Genomic DNA, 18011 nt, shown 5'->3' with positions numbered 1-18011 from the left:
GTTTTGTACCTTACAAATTCTATGAAAACTGTGGCACTCTTTCTTTAACATTAAAGCAGAGCCTGAAAACTGCACAGAAAACAATCACTTGTCAAATCAAGTGACAAAGCAGGATGTACAAATGCTTAAACAGGTGTGAAGCAAAACCACACACACACACACACACACACACACACACAAACAAACAAAAACGGATCCCATGATCAAACAAATATCAACGCAAAGGAATTCCCCATGGCTGATGAAGAGAGCCTGTGAAATACATGCACAATTCTTTTCTTTTCTTTTCAGTCACTCTTCACAAAGGAAAAAAAAATAATAAAAAAGGGAGGAGAGTTGTGCACAATTCACAGATTATTACCATCAATACCAGGTAAGTTTCAACGAAACCTGAAAAACACCACAAAGTACCAGAATTTGTAGGAAATTTCCCATCCCTTAAATTGAACTGTTCCCTGCTTTAGTCCCCACTTGTTACACATCTTGAACTGCAGGTGCTTCTCTTCCCCGAGGATGGAATGTTAAGCGTGATCAGAAGAGGGGGCACCCTTCTTGCATCATAGGTGGATACAATTCGGTCACAGGCAAAACGTTGCACCTTGAATATCAGCCGACAACAACCCTGAAGTCCTGATGTTTTTATTCGCCCAGCGTATGGCTCGAACAGAAATTTGTGCAGATGTTGAACTTCCTTCAAGCTGGCATGCCTTGCTCGGTCTTCTTGGAGTCCACTCATCCAGGAATGAGGGTGTCTCTTCCTGAAATATCTACTCATAAGCCTTCAGTACACACATTTGCTACTCCAGATCAAATAATTCCTCAGACTACAAATGGCCATCTCTACTCTCATACAATTGTATATTTGAAACAAAAGTTGGCTGTGAGGAATGTCATTTTTCAATGCAAAAAAGAAGTACACTTCCAAAGGCTCTTCTTCAGCATTTTTCAATCCGATAACCTACAGTTCATCCTCAAAAATTCAAATGCTACCATCTCCTTTATGCTGAAGTTGATTGTGAGTGTAAAAAAAAAAATCAAATTAGGCATCATTACAAAAAATCGGACCCTCTGCAATAGAGAAAGGTCAAGTAATGCTATAAATTTCTGTAAATAAGAGGAAATGTGCGAACAACATGGCTCAGTTTCCCCCAGTACTACTAACCCACATTGAAAACTGTTTTGGATGAGAGAAGATTACAGACTTTCCATCCTTTCTGACTGAAAAACAGGGATGATTTGGCTCAAAAGTAGGAAATGAATATCAGCTTCCACAGGAGAGTGTATTTAGGTGATCAAGAAACACAGGAAGCTCCAATTGAAACAAGAGCTGGAAATGGTCAAAATTCAGATTCTTTCCTCCAAATTCAGAATTGTTAGGTCTGATATTGGGATGACAGGGATGACCCTTGTGTCACATGATATCAAATGTTGTCAGGACCACTTTAAAAAAATTAAATGAAGCTGGAGATGATGACAATGTGTAAGGCTGCATTTGAGTGCTCAAAAGTGAACCACAGAGAACCAATTCAATGCGTGCTGTACCATACTGTGCCAGATTTGGAGTGTTTGAGCACTCTGCGGAGAAGGCGTACTTCACGAGTTATTTTTAGAGGGGGTCACACATTTTATAACAACAAGGCCATTCACTCTGGTGTGCTTAAGCTACTTACAGATGACCTGAACAAAGGAATGAACTCTCTGTGTTATAACATATGTGCATGTTATGCGCATTCTTGTCATACCATTTTCTGGTACGACTACGGTACGCTTTTGGAGTATATCAGGAGGTGGTCCGCTTTTGGTTTGCTATAATACAGTACGGCACACTTAAGGAGCACTCGAATGCACCCTACGTGATTCTCCACTCCAGACTTCAGTCATGGTTTGTGACTGCTTCCACCTTTTCCTTATACCATGCACTGTAACCCTATACTCTGACTGATGTAGTCTTTAAGTTAAGCCAACAGGGGGGAAAAATATTGGGGGGGGGGGGGAAATGGGTGTGTGTGTGTGTATACTGAGCCTCATTGCTCAACTTTCTTTGACACATTGCAAGGGCTAAGATTAAATGCTACGCATAACACTGATCAAAATCCGAGAAGAGTGGCAAAAAGAAAAATGTCTTAGTGCATGGGAGATCTTTACGTTATGTCACATACACTCAAGATTGATGAGCAAGAAATAATGAGTAAAAATAACCCTTGCCTTTTAAACACTCCAAATACCAAGAGTATCAACAACTGCTCTCTACTAAGCAGGAAAATATCTACTCATCAAGAATGCTCTCATCGAAAGAAAAAAAAAGTACAACTAGTAAGTTGTCTACCTCTGTTGCTGTAATCCCTCACTGGCCTTAGAATGTAAAAATGTAATATGGGAGATTGGTCAACCAATTGATGAAATTCCATCGGGATATTTTGCTGCTCAAAGACCGATTCCCACGAATTTCACCTGCACAGATGCAATTGTGCAGAAGACTTCTCAGTGTTTGTTCTATCTCTCTGTTCTGAATATTCAGTCTTTGGTGCTCTGAACAAACTTTATGGTAGATTAGAGAGCACATTTTAGCAGCTCACACTGCAGGGAGATGAGCACTTACTCCAGGAACTTGCAAAGTCTTCATTCGAGGGGTGAACTCAAGGTCCGGCTGACCAGGCAGCAACAAATATCACAATCTACGAGGGATCGCATCAAGGTTCATTTTGATCCCCTCTTATGCCATCAATGTCTCCACTAGCTCCTATGATTCTTGTGTAACAGCAGTCAGTGCCGTGCCAGGTGGTGATCCTGATCGGTTTGAGGCGGTAGAGTGATGTGAACCGGCTGGGCTGGCCGCTGATGTTGGCGTGGCGACGACCGATGATGCTGAGGCTGTTGTCACGACGGTGGCGGGGGCGGAGCTACTCGTGGCGGGGGCAGCGGGGGATGGTACGACATCGGAGGCTATGGGAGGAGGTGGTAGCTGGCTGGGGGTAGCTCGGCCAGGCATGGGGAACTGTTGAGATGTGGCGTACTGACTGCACATCCGGTGGTGGTTTTCCCAGTCTTTGTGCTGGCAGAAGGCACCGCAGTAACGCGCTGTGTTGCAGCCGCTGCACGTCTCACTGGCCTTACGCCCACAGTTCCAGCAGCTCTGCACAGAAAGCACAAGTGATACACAACAATGTCACTTCTGTGAGGTATACAATTTGTAGTAGCTACAAATGATAATTACGCCAAATGCTACTGAAATCATAACGATCTGGGAAAATCATCATTTCTTTGAGAGTATGGCAGCCTCGACACATGGTAAACACTCGCATCCAACTTCCATCCACTACCCATCAATAGCCCTAGTTAAAGACAGGGGTAGTGCAGATAAACAGTGCGGCTCAAGGACGCCAGTGCTGGAGCGGGGCTTGAACCCTAGCTGTTCCTTTCAATTCAAAGGTAAATCCCAGTTCCCACATGACTGCAGAAACTGTTGATTTTTGCTTCAAAATGGAGACAAATGCAAAAGAAATGTGTGAAACAAAGCTGAGATGACACAATTTTGGTTGGGTAGTGATGAAAATGCTAAATATTACCCCAAAAAGGTACTCCGGCAGTATTACCATCTCAGAGCATACCTGGGCCCCCATTTCATAAAATTTGTTATGAATATCAAGTTACAACAGTTGTTATAAGCTACCGAAATTCTTGCATCTGATTGGCTGAGAGCAAATTTGCCATAGAAATGTGGCAGTTGTTACTGATAGCAGGTTTGACCCTGATCGTGGTTACTACAAATGTACGTGATGTTTTATAATTACAGTGATTACAAAAATCAGGCCGTAGCATTATCCATCACATGGGAGTGACTCGCAGAGAGCTTGTTAGCTATATGGGACTCAATACTACTTCGTTTTCCTCTCGTCTCACCTCGCTGGAATCCTCCTGGTGGTTGAGGAGTACCATGGCCTCTTCCGACGCCTGCTGCCTCGCCTCCAGAATGGCCCTCTCCAGCTTGGTCCTCTCGGCGCTCACCATCTCGTTGGCCTTGCGCTCTGCGGCCGACACCGCCTTCTGCAGCTCGGAGACTGCCTGCCGCTTCACCTCGTTCACCGCCTCCTCTGCAACGCACAGAAAGAGTGAACATAAGTTGAATGTGTTTGTTGATTGGCTTCTACATATCCTACAGGCTAAAACTTCATCCAGGTTTAATTCTTCTTCAACAAAATGCCAAAACTAAAATTCTTTGTCTTCTTCACAAATATAGAGTACTTTTTCACATCTTCCTCCGTGACAAGTCCTATTCTGCCACATCTCTGCTGACTCATTTTTCTTTCTGCAAAACTTAAACTGCCCTGTGAATTTCTGAAGAAAAAAAATCATACCATCACACAAGATGCACTAGGTTTCAGAAGTGGACAGGTTAATACAGGCATTCTTGGGCACAGCATTCTTTCATTCTACTCACTATCTCTTTGATATTCTTGACATCTTCTTTGCCATCACATCTCTTTAACTGTTTGTTTGTGGTTTGCTAGATATATATTTCTTCCATACTTCTCACCCTCATTCTTTTATTCTGTCACTACCACTTTGTTATTCTGGATGTTCTCTTTACCATTACATACATTTAATTATTTGGTTGTGGTTCACTATATATATATATATATATATATATATATATATATATATATATATATATATATATATGCATGTCTTCTGTTTCAAAACCTGTCTACAGTGTTGTGTTGCTCCTCCCATATAGTCCTCCCACCCCACTGCCCCACCCATCCAATCATTTCCTTCGCCTGGAGCACCTCCTCACCTGCTCTTCTCTTCACTTCGGTCACCCGGTCCTCCGTCTGTCGGAGGGTCTGGGCCATCATTTCCTCGGACCGCTTCTTGGACCCGGGCTCGGCGGCCCCTGGCCCGCCGGCCTGGGAGGACTGCCGCCGCGCCCACATGGCCAGCTCCTCCCTGTCTTGGATGCTGCGCTGGTGGAGGACTGCCAACGCCCGCTTCGTCTTCTCCACCATGCCAATGATGCACTGGAGCATCTATGCAACAAACCGGAGACAAAACAATAATCTCAAGTGATATTATGAACTTCCTGACTGTAAATTCCTGATGCTGTTAATGTTAGGCAGTCAGACTTGTGTTTTGTCTTTAACTCCATTTTCTCAGCAAAATTGTGGTTTGTCTATTAAGACATCCAATGATAAGATTCATTGATCTTGGTTCACCCTATCCAATCAACCCAATGCTTCTCATGAATATTGGTAAACCAATGGTTCTCACACGGCCATATATCCATAGATTTGGGCACCTACTTATTACTTTTCAGCGCCTAAAGTGATTAACAAATACTGATAGCAATTTTGTGACAATGGTGAATCCATTTCCCGATGAATCGTGACCACAAACAAAGAACAAAGTCTTGAGCCACTCACCGTCTCAACGTGCTTCCAGTCATCCTCTACCCGGTCTTCAAACAGCATGGGGTCACTGTACATCTCCCTAAACGGTGGGAACGCTGGGGGTGGAGTGGCGGGAGAAAGGATGGGAAAAGAAAATTGTCACTCATCTTACCTAAGTCATCACAAAAGATACAGCTAACTAATGGGACAAAAATATGGGTGTTTTTTTACTAAGGGCCGGGCAAAGGGCCACTTATTATCACCTGCTTCCTAATTCTTGTCTCTGGACTTTGGTTCACATAATGTCAGAGTTGACAAATTCTAAAGGCAAACCCTAAGTACACCTCCTATGAACTTTTGGAAAGAAGTCATCTCCTGAAGTAAGATCACAAGTATGAAAAATCAAAGTACCAGTAACAAAGGTCTGAGGTAAATCCCTTCCACAGTATGACAGCTACAACCAACTGGACAGCAAGAAGATAATTTGATGTGAGGTTAGAACCTAATAAAAAAAACCATTAAAACGTAACCCTCTTGGTCCTGTGACCATGGTGTTACCTAGATAGATAGAAAATCTAAATTTATTTATTTTTTCATCATCGGTTGTATGACAGGATCAACATTCTTACTTTCTCCAAAAAAAATTTGCAATACCATAATATACTTGATTTAAGTTTTTTGGTAGACAATAATGTCTGTGAGAAAATATGGAAGTCTTGATTATTTCCATAACACAAGTGAGAATTCTGTAATCAACAACACTAATGAGGAGATCTGGCAACTATGTTACAGTGTCTATTGAATACTATGGTAAATATCTTATGGACAGTAGTGTCACTACTCTTTTGGATTATTTTGTCTGATTTTTCACCACACCCTCCTCAGATCTGTAGCTTCAGTGCCCACTCCCTTTGTGTTACATGCTTGGGAATCTGTGATCAGGCTCACAATATATGCCACAGCCACTGTTGCATATGTGTACATATATCATTCCAAAACCTTATCAATGCCCGAGTTAGAAGAAATATCACTCACACAAAAATATGCATCAAAGTAAGAGAGTTTATTTTCTCCTGTTAATGACATCATTTGTTGTTGAGTCGGCACATCAGCTAACACAACAGATTGTAACTAAATCTGCTTTATACACACTGCTTATATGCTCTCCCCCCCCCCCCAAAAAAAAAAAAAAAAGTGTGCAATGAACTTTTTTGTTGTCCCACCATGAGAACACCTCTGGGAAAACAGGAAATATTTGTTGCCGTTCTGGGGTGTGGAGGGATGTTTTTGTGCCATGGCATATTCATTAAGAAAGGAAACGACCACAGTGCGATAATTTGCATGACAATGAAACCTTGGTCGGGGCTACAGTCTGTTCTGATCATTTTCGTGACGAGCGTTTGAAGCCACGGTGGCATTAACTTAACAGCCTTGCAGAATTGGCACACTGCACTTGTTTTCTGAATCGCTAATTTGTGGAAAAAAAATGCTGATATAATCAAAATACTTAGTATACTATAGGGTTCAATCAGTTGCTCTATCACATAAAATCAACATCATTATCCCAAACAGGATAAGAGTGCTAATCTAGAAAACACGATGATGACCCACTGACTGCAGCTTAAGCTGTGGAAAGTCTTCCAAATCAGCTGTGTTCTAGACAGTTTACTCATCTAATATATTTGCAGGTGTTTTATCCAATACCTGTATTGAGGAGGGGCAAACTGGCCTCCAATAATTTATACCTTTATTATCACACCACAATATACAGGTATGTCTGCTTAATCCCGACTGTAGGACTGGAAGTCTGATGAATATTGGACTCATTTGTTTGGAGATTATGTTTTCATGACAGAAAACTTCACATAACAATTATACACCTCAGGAATTTACAAGAAGAGCAAGGAAAATTACATAATAGTGAAAGTGTACTGTAATCAAATGTCTAAATTATTTTCTGAAAAAATGTTAGTCCCACAAACAAATATGCTACTGCTAAAGAAAGCTAGTATTTGGCAAGTGAAACAACAATAGGGTGCATTGTCCTTCCCACATGTCAAGAATACACATGATTTTGCTAATTCACTCATGAGAATATGTCAACACCTTTTAGAACATAATGCACTTTCAACATCAAAACATAATGCCTATTTTATCTAATATTCACAGATAATGATCAACCTTAGATGCAAACTTGACTGCAGACTCGAGTGATAGAAATTCGTGAATATGCTGGGTTGATAAAAAGAGTAGAAAGAAGTTTTTGTCATATTCACCTTCCTTACCGTGTGGCGTGTGCCTGTCCCGCTCCCGTTCCCGTTCCCGTTCCAGGCGTTCCCGCATCTCCCTCATCTCCCGCATCTCCCTCAGGTCCCGGGAGTCCCGTCCCCCCTGGCTGCCCAGCTCCTCCATACGGAAGGCGTGGTGGGAGAGCCCCGGAGGGAAGTGGTTGAGGGGCGGGTACACCTGGGACGGGTTGGTGGGCGACCCCATCCCGCAGTGCCGCTTGGGGTGGGGTCCCTCGCCCCGCTCCCCGCCGCTGGAGCCATTCTCCTTTGGTCTCACCATCATTCTGCAGACAGGTGGTGGGAGAGGCAAAGAGGGGAACATAGTGAAATGATTTGAGTGTCAACCAACTTCCTAGTATGGTTGTATACAATATACACCTATCAAAACATACATTTAGAGAGATGATATTTAGTTTGTCATCATCTAATGGTCAGCCCAAAATACACACATGAAAGCAGGAGGGTGATGCTGACCCCTCATGATTATTACCCCAGTTGACTAGCAATAGTCAGCTTATGGTGTTGACCAGGCAAGTGGTGCCACACTAGAAGAAGAGGAACCATCTTGCAATTTTCTGCTTTTTAAAAAAAACATCAACATACTCTCACTACTGTATCCATGGTATATTTCGCAGTGTTTTTGCAAAATTAACCTGTTCCTAATCAAATGGGAACCTGGTGGTTGCACATCAAGTTCAAGGGAATTTCAGAAATCAGTATAGAATGGGTTATGAACTCACAAAACTATTGCCTTGTGTAATAATACAAATGCTCTGTATACTATCATTAAGGTGGGAAATCACTAATTTTCCTGTTGAAAAGGGATAAGACTCATTTGTCATTTCATCACTGTGGTTCTCAATCACCACGATCACCAATTGCTTCGATCATTCACAGATTGTCTTATAAGCACCACTGCACAAAATATTATACTCGCAAAAGACATGGCATATATCATAGTGCATTTATTTGCTGTCCTGTAATTTCAGAAGAAATATGATGAATTATGAAGAAATAGAAATACCAGAGAGGCCACATAACAAGAGCAACCTATGTTACAGACAGGCTGTGAGAACTTGATGTATCAGTGCTTATAATACACAAACAACTCAATGCAAGACAGAGGAGTCTCAAAAGGTATACTAGTAGTCATCACCGACAACTATGAGTTCTTGGAAATTGTAGTGTGCACATTTTACTCCTGCCACGGAAGTAATTATGATAGTATGAGAATATCAATTACTCCAATTTACTCCTGCTTAGGAACCACAAACTTTCTGGTCTAACAACATACTCATTTTGAAAGCATCTAGAGTCATCACTATAAACTAATCCAAATGAATATGACTTCCTACCGAATATAATTATACACAATATGCATTATTTGCAAGATATACACACACTTTTAGTTCAAATGGAGAGAGCTATAAAGAGGCAAGTCAATTACTTTTTATTCTAAAAGCGGGCATTTTGCTCATCGGCTGTAAAAAATAATAGTATATGAAGTGTAGGAGAAATAAAAACTCTATGAAAATATTTCTCTCCTTCATCACTCTTTTCTCTAAATTGCCAATATAATCAGATGTATGGATTTTTACAATTAATAAAGTGGTATGCAGCGAGAGAGATATTGAACTAATCTTTTTTCCTAATGAATCATATATGGCCCTTGGCAGAATACTGCCAGAGCTCAATAGAAAAATGATAAAGTACCCTTTGCCTATGAGGAGGGTAGAATACAGCACACAGGAAATAAAGCCTAAATACTGCACAGACGATTCAATAAGGGACTCTTTGTTTGTACACCGGTACTTCGAGTATGAAGACACACGGCAAAACAAATCAAATCAAATTGATTTTCCTTGCCCCCCCCCCCCCCCCTCCTTCTCTTTCTCTCCAAGCCTAGCTCTGTCTCCCCCTCTGCCCTTGTATTTTTTCAGTCTGCAATGCAGCGGTATACTTGGAATACATGCTGAAAATAATTCATATGAATGCCACCGAACAAATTACTTTTTGCTACTTTGGTCGCATCGGGCAGATAGCAGAGGACTGTTCATACAGGAGGGAGAGAGAGAGAGAGAGGGAGAAATGGGGGGGGGGGGTTAAAGAGGCAGACGAACGGCATTGCGCACAAATGAGAATGACCCCAGGGTGTACAGGTGAACAAATAGGGGATGGCTAATGAATGCATAGCCACCACATCTCTGACTCATCGTGGTATGTGGCATGGTCAAAGTTGGGGGGGGGGGGGTGGGGGTTTGAGGATGTTCAAAGAGGAAAAGATGACACAGAGCCTTGTTCAACTAATTTATTTTAGGGCCATTCATACAAAAATTTGCCCCCCCCTTCTGTAATTGTGAGAATCCCTTGAACACAAATACAGCATAAAGTGATAGTATGCTGGCCTGCTATTCATGATGTGTATAGATCTGTTTTGGCGTTAATTTCTGACTTTCGTATGATTTCTGTCTGCAACGTTCCATGTAATGATTTCAACTTGTTTAAATGTCGAGCACTTCTCCTTGCATTACAGCCTTCATAAGCCAAACCCACATGTTTTCAATATATCCACCAATGTATCTGAGGTATAATGCACTCAATTAAACCTTGAGGTATCAAGCTATAGTGGCTATATGAAGAACTGATCCTTCCATTTTGAGACATTTTTCAAAAAGTCCTTTTTTTTAATTTAAGTTCAAATTTTGGACGGTAATGTTACAAGTACAATGCACAATTAGAACAATGATACTTAGGGTAGTAGAAGGTCTAACGGTGCACCACATACTTTTTCTTGGGTATGTATATGGCCCTTTTGTGGCCCTGAAAAGGGCCTACCCTAACAATGATACTGATGACTGAGAACAAGAATGATCATGATAATAATGATAACAACAACAACTGGAAAAGCACTCAGAGATCACAGACCTCTGCCAAGCGGCTCATTTCCACCCATACACACATGCTGAAAATCACCCAATTTCCCAATAAAGAGGCCTTGTGTTTACCTCATCAAGCTTCCTGCAGCGCAGCGCCTCGAGCAGAGCACGCGCTTTAGTGTGCGTATGCAAACCTCAAATACACGCAGCTTCAACTCCCATGTTCCCTGACCCTATTTGCCAAAAGACAAACAAATCCTTTAGTAATTCGTACAAATTCCCAGATCACTACATAAATCTAATCATCTGTTCCTTGTGTCATCGTCAACTTTTCCTGTAAGTTTCATCCAAATCTGTCAATTACAATCGGAGTTATTTTGCAAACAGACAAACAGACAAACAAACAAACAAAAACAAACAAACAAAGCAATGCCGTCAAAAATATAACCTCCTTGACAGAGGTAATAAAACTATCATCAACAAAAGCAACAACAACGGTACGAACAATCATGATAATAATGTTAATAATAACAACCAAAATAACCATGTAGTAACTAAGTGATTAGTACGTTAGTTGACTCCTAATTGACTCCTAATCGACTCCTTGTTGACTCACCGCTCTTCCGGTGTCTTCCTCTTGCCGTTCTCGTTGACCTCGATGAGGTGGTCGGAGGGGTCCACAGCACCGGTCTTGGCCTCCAAGAGTTGGTGCTCGTGCTGCAGGTAGTACTGTTGGGGGCTGAGCTTGGCCAGGCGGGCCGAGTGCATCAGTTCTCGCTGGAGGAGGGGCAGATTCGCCTGTTTCAAGAGGAAAATATAAAACAAATATTGACTGCCTCTGCCTCTGTTACAAAACATATGGTCAATATTCCCATATACTGCCTGCAGCTATGTGATAATACTACAACTAATGACCCGAAGCACACAGATTTCTGCCCTGTCAATAGCAGAAGTAGTAGTAGTAGTAGTGGTGGTGGTGGTGGTGGTACTAGTGGTAGTAGTAGTAGTAGTAGTAGTAGTAGTAGTAGTGGTGGTGGTGGTGGTACTAGTGGTAGTAGTAGTAGTAGTAGTTCGTGAGTACAATTTTTAAACATTTGTGGTACGTGATCATTATGTGCAGCCATGGGAGGCAGGGCGTTACTACAGTTATTGACATTCACCCCCAGACCTGCACAGGGGGGAAAAAGGCAAGGGGGGGAACCACATCGTGACAAGGATGAGGAAAAGGCGAGGATGGTGGTAGAAGGGAAGGACAGAGAGAGATGGAGGGATGGTCGGACACGGGGGGGGGGGGGGGGGGGGGGATATTACAAAAAGCTGAGGGAAGAGATGGAACAGTAGAAGTTGGCATCGGGTACACCCATCACATTCAAGAGGAAGGAAGAAAAGGGAACAAGCGACGAAAGATCAAATTCTATCTGCCCACGAGCAAACTCTGGTGCCACACATATTTGTTTCTTTTCATTGTTATTTTCCTTGTTCTTTTGCCTGGATCAGAAAGACAAGAAATAGTGGGAAAGATTCACTGACAAGTTGTGTCATAGAAAGAAGGGGGAGGAAAAAAAAAAGATCTCGGCAAAATGAAATATAGATCCAAATGTAAATGTGAATACCCCAACGTGTCTCTCGTGACCTTTTCCTGGGGCGGTGGGATCGACTGGGATAGCCCCCTGAGCTATTACAAGAAGACCCTGTCAGAATCACGACTAAATCAAACATTGAAATAATCAGGCAAGTTCCCAAGAAAAAAAATAATACAAGCAGTGTGTAAGAGAAAGTCAGCTAGCCACAGAGGAGAAGACATCTAGGCCAGCCGATTTGCAAGCAGCACCGTTTTTCCTGTCACTCCTCCAAATGATATGCACACACTTCCATTTAGACGGCCTCCTGCAAATTGCAGCTATGACGATTCTGTGCAGGGAGTTTTTCCTCTTCTTTTCTCCTTCTGTTTTTTTTTTCCCCCACAGGCTTGTACAACAAAGCGAGTATTGATAGATGCTACCTGCATACAATCCAAAGATATGCCAACTGTATGCTACACCTTCTCTGACATACTCGCCACCACATCCGTGGTGTGGTGGCTTGGTTGGAGAGAAACATCCATAAATTTGAATACATTATGCCTCTTGACTGGTATTGACAATGCATGCAGGTGCAGGAATTCTCAGGCAGAGGAGGAGTATGATGGCTTCCGACGCTGTGGGGGGATGATATGACCGACATAACTCTTCGCCTTGTCTTACGGACTCGGTACTCACCTTTAAAAAGGGTATGACGAATGGTCTCAGGGGAAAGTTGGTGGCTTCTTGCAGCTTGTTATGAAAATCCTCCACAGTCAGAGCATTATTCTGCAAAAGAGAGAGAGAAAGAGTGTGTGTGAGTGAGTGTGTGGATCTTCATGAGCACAGTGAGCAACATAAACTATGTCATACTTATATTATATTGGATGGCAATAAATGGGGTATCAGGGAATATTGAGCCCTAACGAGTGCAATATTCCCTGGTTTTCGACGAAACAAACCATCCAATAAAATCACTGTTTTCTATAATCATTTATCTAGAGATGCGATCATTATCAAGAGAAGGCATATACTGTAAAGAGCAATTTCACGTTGACTGCACTAAAATAAAAATGACCTAAACTCAACTTGCTACAACAATTTGCACACTTAGCAAGCGATCACGTAACCGCCTAGGTAAAATATGGTGTATTATTGTACAGCCACTTTGCACAATTGTCTATGGGGAATTAATACAGTAGCCTATATGTTTCACTGAATATGCTCTGATATTGCACACACAAAAATAATCAAGCGGACAAAGATATCTGTTTTTCAACTGCATCGTTAAAATGCCATATAGAGCATATTGGTCAGGTTGGATTGAACAAGAAAGCTTTATTTCTCTTGACATGATCACATAAGAATTCACAGACGTGAGCAGAGTAAACAAAATCATCTGGCTTCTGTACTGTATCATTATTTGTCAGAAATTGGTCTGCACTACCCAGCATCTGTTGCTAATGGCGTCCAAAGCGGAATTTTATGGACAGTTTATGGCAGAGAAAGAATGAAACAATGCAATGGCAAACATCTTTATTTCATAAGGAGTTATTATGGGAGCCTTTGAAAAATCTAATGCTCGCATATATGTACAAATGGTAACTGACTAAGCGTACGGGTACGTGTTTGGATGTGTATGTGTGTATGAGTGTGTATTCTCTCCATTTCCAATGAGATCCTAACGTGCAAGGAGAAAAGATATAATTCAACTAAATTAGGGGACACTGACTTTTTGTTTCAAGGACTAAAGTTTCAAGGACTAAAACCTGTTACAATCAATCTATATTGGAAATGAATTGTATGATGTCATTATGGAATGTTTAATCACTCCATAAATCAGGCAAAGACAACGGACTGGAAAGACCAAACATACCACGAGACCCATGACAAGACCGCGCACTCTCTCCCCGATCTCTGGCGAGATGTCGGACCCAAACTGCTGCAGCGTTGTCAGGAAGCGCTTCAGCTTGCTCAGCTGACGCGCCCCACATGCCGCCGGGACCTCCTGATTGGCCGGGATGCCCTGGATGGCAACGGCCCCACCCCCAAGGCCAGACGGCGGGGACGGGGTGCCATTCATGCTGCGAGGCGAGTGAAGCCCATTTACTAGAGACCCTAATGTGGAAAGGGGTAGAGGAAAGAAGGATTTAAAAAAAAAAAGAAGGCTTATGAATTTCATTAAGGACTAGCATTTAACGGATCCTGCTATACAAACTTTCTGTTGGAAAATCCCATGTGATGGTGTTTGCACTTCAATTCTGTTTCATTTAAAAATTCTTGTGGTATTACAAAAATATATAATGTATTTGTTTTAATAACATTCACTTGTACAAAAGTGAAAACATTAAACTCACAATGTCTAGTTAGTTGTTTTGGTTTCCAGTTGTGTTAATGTAAAACTCACTTCAAACCAAAAATACATGGGGCTCTGATACAATGTAGGGGGAAACTTATTAAAGAAAATAAGAATACACGAATTGCAGGTTCATCATTCAATAAGGATGATGTCAATACAGGAAAAAGAAGATGAGAGGGAAGAAGAGTAAAGGGTGTAGGAGGAAGAAGGGGTGGTAGAGAAGAGGGGGATGGGGTGGAAGAGGGGGAGAAGGGGAGGAGGGGTGGAGGAGAAGGAAGAAGCAGTAAGAGGGAGGGAAAAAGCAAAGAGGAGGAAGAGGAGTAGGATGATGATGATGTGGGTTTGGTGATAATTCGATGATGGTAAGGTGGAGGAGTAGTAGGAAGTGAAGGAGGACAAGCAGTATGAAGAAGAGAGATGAGGAGGGATGGGGCACAGTAGAAGGATGGGGAGGAAAGCCATGAGGAAGAGGAGGAGAAAATGGTGATGATGGTTGTGGTGACTGTGAGATGGAGAAGGAGAAAAAGCAGTACAAAGGGCAAGAAAGAAAGAGGAAGAAGAGATGAGTGTGAGGAGGAAGAAGAGGAGGAAGAAGAGGAGGTAGAGGAGAAGGAAGAGGAGGAAGAGGAGGGAGAGAAGGAAGAGGAGGAAGAGAGAGAGGAGAAAGAGGAGGAAGAGGAAGAGGAAGAGGAGGAGGAGGAGGAAGAGGAGGAGGAAGAAGCGGAGGAGGAGGAGGAAGAAGAAGAAATGGAGGAGGAGGAGAAAGAGGGGGAGGAGGAAGAAGATGAGGAGGAAGACGAGGAGGAGGAAGAAGAAGAAGAGGAAGAGGAGAAGGAAGAAGAAGAAGATGAGGAGGAAGAGGAGGAGGTAGAGGAAAAAGAGACTGTTGAGATGAGAATGTAGAAGATGCGGAACAGAGGTAGGAGAAGGAGGAGGAGGAGGAAGAGGAGGAGGAAGAAGCGGAGGAGGAGGAGGAGGGAGAGGAGGAGGAGGAAGAAGAAGAAATGGAGGAGGAGGAGAAAGAGGGGGAGGAGGAAGAAGATGAGGAGGAAGACGAGGAGGAAGAAGAAGAAGATGAGGAGGAAGAGGAGGAGGTAGAGGAAAAAGAGACTGTTGAGGAGAATGTAGAAGATGCGGAACAGAGGTAGGAGGAGGAGGAGGAGGAGGAAGAGGAGGAGGAAGAAGCGGAGGAGGAGGAGGAGGGAGAGGAGGAGGAGGAAGAAGAAGAAATGGAGGAGGAGGAGAAAGAGGGGGAGGAGGAAGAAGAAGAAGATGAGGAGGAGGAGGAAGAGGAGGAGGAGAAGAAGAGGAAGAGGAAGAGGAGAAGGAAGAAGAAGAAGATGAGGAGGAAGAGGAGGAGGCAGAGGAAAAAGAGACTGTTGAGATGAGAATGTAGAAGATGCGGAACAGAGGTAGGAGGAGGAGGAGGAGGAGGAGGAGGAGGAGAGAGGAGGAAGAGGAGGAGGAAGAGGAGGAGGAGGAGGAGAAGGAGGAGGAGGAGAAGGAGGAAGGAAGGACAGGGGGAAGAGAATGACCACAGATGAATGTCGTCCTCCTCACCTGTCGATGAACTGGTGGAGTGGGACCTAGAGTGAGCTACAAGGTTTGCCCCGGCCAGACCGGTGGGCTGGGAAGCCGACTTACTCAGGGTTTGCTCAATGGGCGACTCTGGCATCTTGGCTTCACTGTGATCTGCATAGAGGTAAGAGAAGAGAAATAAAGAGACAAGCTGTCATTCACTGGAATATTCTCAATATCAGCTTTCTAGCAGAGCTCAAATCATGTAATGTACCCTTCAAAATTACACTGCTCTGTGTGCATGTGCATGTGCACGTATTTATGTGTGTGTTTGTGTTTCCTTTTGTGTTACAAATATCCCATCAGCATGTGACTGCTACAATGAAAGGGTACACGCAAACAGGAGAAATTGTAAAAACTGAATAACACTCATCAACATATTAACCCATTGAAGACGAGTCCCGAGTATACTCGGGCAGGTGTCTATGGGAAATGCGTGTTGTAGCAAAATCAGTCCGTCCTCAACGGGTTAATATGATAATTCATTACACATGATTAGGATTTCTTTCTTGTCACACTTTTCATGGCAAAGGGATTATTTGTACCAAATATATAAAACTTGTTCAACTGCATACAAACTAATGTACCCCTTGGAAATCTCACATACTCATAGCCTTTTCACTGGCAGAAAGCTTTGCATTTGTTGTTGGATTGGTATTTGCAAAGTCATGGGTACATAACATTTGCACCCCCTTTTCTCAGAGACTACACAGTGCTGTTCTATTGTTTTTCTTTCTCTCTGGAGGTCGAGTGGGAAAAGAGAGGGTAAAGTACTTTATCACAATTAATTGAATGGTAATTACAGAACCCGGTAAGTGATGCATTAAAATGATTACTTTTTGTTTTAATCATCTAGTTAATTGATTGGATAAAATGAGTATGTAATGCAATGATTGGTATATTGTATGTGTAGGGGCAATATTCAGGGGACAGGGAGCAGAGTGCCAACCATTGGGGGGGGGGGGGGAGGCGATAATGGTTATAGACTTTGACAAAATATGTTGGGATCCATTCCCTTTTTACTCCTTGGTTCCTATTCACATACATTATGCACCGAGTTCCGATCTAATAATCATTATTAAAGACGGGTGTAAATTGCTCGACCAATATTAACGCAGCGGGCCACGGCAGCAGTTGGACATATTGTTCCCCATCCCACAATGATGCTCAATCGGTTGTCAATCGGCGTGACGTGTTTGTTCCTCCATCAGGGTTTTGTTGCCGTAAATTCAGCCATGACATGTGCAGGAGATGTCAAAATGTGTTCACAAATAAACCAGGGTCATTTTTTTTTTCTCTCTCTCTTACTACAACCCATAAGACAGCACACATGAGCCGAATGAGCTGCAAAGCAACTATTGCTTCATTATTTCCCCCCACCCATCTGATCTCTCTCTCTCTCCCCTTTTTTCTCTTTTATTTTATTTTTTTCCTTTCTCCCCTTTTTCTGTGGACACCACTGCTAATATGATGGATTGGGGTAACACAGGCGTGAATGGGTGCAACAAGCACAAATTAGCAATCATCCTAATTGAGTTGCTATCATTACAGACAGTTTTCACGGCTCGGCTGGCGCGGGGGACGAGATGATGACAAACAGGCTGCAGGAGATGACAAGGATGATCGGTGATGCAGAGAGGAGGTGGAGGAAGAGGAGGATGGATAGGGGGAGGGGAGGGGTGTGGGAGATGAGGGAGGAGAGATCACAGCAGCCAAGCGAAGGATATGAAGAGGAGAGAGAGAGAGAGTAGGATCATATTATATCATTAACTGTAGATTAATAAGCTTAGAATCTCAAGACTTTGGACTCACAGAGGAAATGTTACCTGAGAGAAAGAGACGGACAAACAAACAGATGGACAGACAGACAGCCAGAAAAGACAGAGAGAGACAGAAGGAACAGCAATTGTGTAGGCATAAAGATAGAGAAAATGTGATCGATATGCCAGGAAATACAAAGTATG

General features: G+C 42.7%; 1 protein-coding gene across 1 annotated transcript in view; it reads right to left on the bottom strand.

Annotated features, from left to right (window-relative positions):
* Positions 1-2015: 2015 nt before the first annotated feature.
* The window catches only part of LOC139720051 (protein CBFA2T3-like), a 35594-nt gene continuing 19598 nt past the window's right edge, over positions 2016-18011 (bottom strand). Inside the window, exons 2-10 of the mRNA XM_071631426.1 lie at positions 16030-16161; positions 13987-14228; positions 12810-12899; positions 11168-11349; positions 7664-7959; positions 5421-5503; positions 4796-5027; positions 3901-4091; positions 2016-3133 (exon numbers count right to left, since the gene is read on the bottom strand). Coding sequence (XP_071487527.1) covers positions 2741-3133; positions 3901-4091; positions 4796-5027; positions 5421-5503; positions 7664-7959; positions 11168-11349; positions 12810-12899; positions 13987-14228; positions 16030-16161 — 1841 coding nt within the window. The 3' untranslated portion in view covers positions 2016-2740. The remainder of the gene's footprint in view (positions 3134-3900; positions 4092-4795; positions 5028-5420; positions 5504-7663; positions 7960-11167; positions 11350-12809; positions 12900-13986; positions 14229-16029; positions 16162-18011) is intronic.

The sequence above is a fragment of the Diadema antillarum genome, unplaced genomic scaffold (genome assembly GCF_040938485.1).
Source record: "Diadema antillarum isolate AM-2024a unplaced genomic scaffold, OU_Dant_1.0 scf00000120, whole genome shotgun sequence".
NCBI lineage: Eukaryota > Metazoa > Echinodermata > Echinoidea > Diadematoida > Diadematidae > Diadema > Diadema antillarum.
The sequence above is the reverse complement of the archived record's forward strand: the minus strand, read 5'-3'. Positions and strand labels throughout refer to the sequence as shown.